We start from the raw sequence: 4,259 nt of genomic DNA on the forward strand, positions 1-4,259 counted from the left end.
TTTTTTTTTTGGGGGGGGGGGGTGGTGGCTAACTTCTCCAACACCATTTTTTAAGGCTAAATAATTCCAAACTTTTCCTGGAGGAGGGCATTCCAAAGATCTACTGGCTCCTGTCAAAGCCATGGCAAATACTATTTTGTAGATCATCATACTTTTCCTTTATCACAAAAGTCTGAGATTTGGAATAATTAGATCCCATGAGCAAATGATCCCACTCCTGTCTTTTCTCTGATGAGTTTTACTCATTCCTGCTATCTGGATATATGCACATATAGGCAGAAGCTAGATTCTTAGCCCAGTGAAAGGGGCAGTTAGTATAAGTTAAACTTTTCCTCGGAGTGGAGACTTCTTCTTTTTAAAGCAAAATTAAGGAAAAATTTTTAAATGCTGCAAAGTATAGAAATTTAATTATTACTCTAATTGTTGAAACTGAAGGAAAATGCCTGTTTTCTGGATATCTGGGGCCACATGGTGGTGGAGAGACAACACAGCCTTCACATTTTGTTGGTTTGGGTTTCAAATTAAATGATCTCTTCCTTTTTATAGACTTGAAGTGGTCAGTACCCTTCTTGATAGTGGCTAGGATGGAAGGTTCTAGAATCAGTCAGATATTAATTTATCCAGGTATTGCCGACTTACAAGTTATTTGACAAATCAATTTGGACAAATCAATTTCTAAGCCTTAATTTTTCTCATCTGCAAAAAGGGCACAATTATGTCTACATTAAAACATGGTTAGTAAGTACAATGAAATAATGTGTGCATAAGAATTCTCCATTGTGCATGGCATTGAGTTAGAACTCATGTATTGTTATATTATTATTCTGGGTATTGTAGGTATTATTAGCATTTATCACACAATAAAATAGAAATTATTGCTCTTTATCAATCATTTCCATTACATTCTGGGAATTATTTTCATTTTTTTTTTGTTTAAATTTTTGCTACCAGGGATTGAACCCAGAGGCGCTTAACCCCTGAGCCATTTCTCCAGTACTTTTTATATTTTATTTTAAGACAGCATCTTGTAAAGTTGCTTAGGGCCTGGCTAAATTGCTAAGGCTGGCTTTGAACTCATAATCCTCCTGCTTCAGAATCCCAAGTCACTTTACAGGCATGTGCCACCACATTGGGCTTCATTTTGTTTTTTAAAAGAAGTTATATGGAGGTATAATTTGTCCACATAAATTAAACTGATATTCATCATAGTTTTGATTGATAGCAAGGATGGTCCAACTCTCTAAGCTTCTAATGAAACACCCAACTCGTTCTCTTCTCTCACTGTCCTGTGGCAGGCATTTTCCAAGTTCTGCTTGTGCCTTTTGATTATTCATAAATCAATGATCAGTTTAATCTTAGAACATGTTCATTATTATTTGGTGTGTGTATGTTTGTGTGTGGATGTGTGTGCATATATATGTATCAAGTACTGAAGGAAACACAGTGAAAAGATTTCTAGAGATCATTCACTTAGAATTAACTCACCGAGTATATTGACCCTTTGCTACATGGTAACCCTACAGTAGACTCCATGGAGGAAAGAGACATTTGAGAATCCTGGTTCTTAAAAAGTAATACACACACACATGCATATATTGTTTGATAGAAGGTGAACTTTAGATTCAGGAAACCAGATCTTGATTCCTCTTTTCACCATTCACTAGCTTTGTGACTTCAGATAAGTCACTCAATCTCAGTTACTTGTTTCCCTGCAATGAAAAACAAGATAAGACTCTACCCTACTTGATCCACAGCATTGTTGAGGCTCCATTATAACAATATATATGAAGCTTCTTTGTAAATGGTTTTCTAGGTTACCATGATTCACAAATATGAGTTCTAATAATATTCAGATATCAAATGAGTTCTAATAATATTCAAATATTGAATTGTGTGATTTAGACATCTTATTCCCTGAGAGTTCCAGACGGTGGACTGGGATTATTAGGGAATACTTTGTAGAGGTAAGGAAACATGAGCAGAGCCTGTATCAGTTAGGATTTCAGTAACTGGAAGAGAGTGGAGAGAAGGAGCAATCTTGGTAGAGGGATTAACAATAAGCAAAACCTGCAAAGGCCGGAACAAGCATCCAAGAACTGATATAAAACACAATAGAAGCCAGATGAGGTGGTGCATGCTTGTAATCCTAGCGGCTGTCGGGGCTGAGACAGGTGATTCATGAGTTCAAAGCCAACCTCAGCAACATTGAGGTGCTAAGCAATTCAGTGAGACCCTGTCTCTAAATAAAATACAAGATAGGGCTGGGGATGTGGCTCAGTGGTCCAGTGCCCCTGAGTTCAATCCCTGGTTACCCACCTCAAAAAAACAACACAATAGAAGGTAAAGTTTCTATAGTAGCTATAATAGACTATTCCTCTTCTGAATGAATAGGTGGAAAAGATTTAAAAGAGATAACATGGACTGTTTCCTTTCAGGCAAGTTAATATCTCATTTATCTAGGACTATTAGCTCCATCAATGCAGGGACCTTGTCTTTGTTCTCTGTTCTCTCTCTAATGCTTATTACAATGCCTGACACATAGTAGGTGCTCAATAAATGCCCAACAAATAAAAGAATGAATGGATGATGATGTCAGCTTCTATTTTTGTCGGCTGTTTTAGTGCTATGTGAAATCATTAGCCACTGAAGCAAGGATTGTCCTTTAACTCCCTCTATGTAGTACAGCCCCATCTGCTGTTGGGATTTATGAAATTCTTTGCAATGTTTTCAATACTTTATGTGTTTTTTTGTTTTCTCTACCCTGTTTCAGAAGACTCCTTACCCCCAGTGAACAGTAAGGTGACCAGCAAGTCGTGTGAGTACAATGGGACTACTTATCAACATGGGGAGCTGTTCGTGGCTGAAGGGCTCTTTCAGAACCGGCAACCCAATCAGTGCACCCAGTGCAGCTGTTCGGTAAGACCTTGCCTCTCAGTGTCCCTGCCAACTCCTACCCAAATAAGAAAGCTTCCTCTTTATTTGTGTTTTTTTTTTTCCTCTGAGCTTACACTGTAAGATGTTTGAATGAAAGATAAATTATATTCAAATCATAAACCTCCCTGCCAATCCAAACTCCCCAATTTTTACCAACTCCTTTGAAGAGCTCAGGCCCAGTTCTGTCCCAGGCTTAAAGCTGTAAGACTGCTTAAATGGGTGATGATGATCTGTTTGACTTGATCTTCACTCCTTTTGATAATTGTTATACCACCTAAGCCTTTATCTAAGGGAGTCATAATTATTTGAAGCACTGAAAATATTATTGGTCGAAAATTCCGTGCCATTCTAGGGCCATTGTCATTGGATAGGGCCACTCGATCCAATTCACAAAGAAAAATGTGGTATCTATTGGTTTCCATCTCTGAAGTATTTTACTAACCAGATAATTCCTGGTGTGCTACAATGAGAAAATTCTATATATGCTTAATTACAGTAATTCTTGTGACATCACTTATTGAAATAACTGCATATAGTTCACAAATAAAATACACTCATTCTGTCTTTACCTAATTGTGCACTCCAGAGAATAGCATAGATAAAACTAGGAAATGGAGTACAAAATGGATATTTAAAATGAAGCATTAAGGAATAAAGTTAGGTATAGAAATAACTTCATTACTTGTAAGGGGCATTAAGTACTGGATAGCTAAGGAAATTTCTAGAATCTTCCCTTTGGGATTTATGGTAAACATGTAGTATCTCAGTAATATGGAAGAATTTTGTTGTGACCTTGATTTCTTAATGAGCTTTCAGCAAACCTTCTAGTCCCAGAAGGATATGCTTCTAAGAACTAAGAGAAAGGTTTAAGGAACACCATTCAAAAGATAGAATTTTAGGAAATGGAAATTATTGCAAGGACAGATGTAACCAGCAAGCAAATTGAATCCTCTCTCTTGTCTTGCACTGGATTGAGCTGCATAATTCAGACCATTTTGTATAATTTTGTATTACCTCAAAGAGAGCCTGTTTTTCTGGTTTGAAAAAGGTACTCTAATGAATGTTACAAACAGTAGTTTTGACCTAAATCTTCATGCCCTTATGCTCCCAACATCCATCTCGGGTATAATGGGAACCAAGGTATGTAGTTTACAAAGAAGGAAGAAGCAAGACTATATTTGATATTTTAAAGGCTCATATCAGCCCTCACAGAATACTTTCTACCACTTGGGACCAACCAGGATGCTAGGATTGGCTTGCTAACTCTTCTCAGACTTAATCTCTGGCAAGGAGAAATAGTAAGCAAGCAAAAAAAAAAAAAAAAT

General features: G+C 37.0%; 1 protein-coding gene across 4 annotated transcripts in view; it reads left to right on the forward strand.

The window, feature by feature from the left end:
• The window catches only part of Chrdl1 (chordin like 1), a 110,400-nt gene that overhangs the window by 60,582 nt on the left and 45,559 nt on the right, over nucleotides 1-4,259 (forward strand). For 2 of the 4 annotated variants that reach the window (XM_048796851.1, XM_015497925.2), the window contains exon 5: nucleotides 2,771-2,916. In XM_048796851.1, the coding sequence (XP_048652808.1) occupies nucleotides 2,771-2,916 (146 nt within the window). The remainder of the gene's footprint in view (nucleotides 1-2,770; nucleotides 2,917-4,259) is intronic. The other 2 variants (XM_048796852.1, XM_048796850.1) reach the window with 1 other exon arrangement.

The sequence above is a fragment of the Marmota marmota genome, unplaced genomic scaffold (genome assembly GCF_001458135.2).
Source record: "Marmota marmota marmota unplaced genomic scaffold, marMar, whole genome shotgun sequence".
Lineage (NCBI taxonomy): Eukaryota > Metazoa > Chordata > Mammalia > Rodentia > Sciuridae > Marmota > Marmota marmota.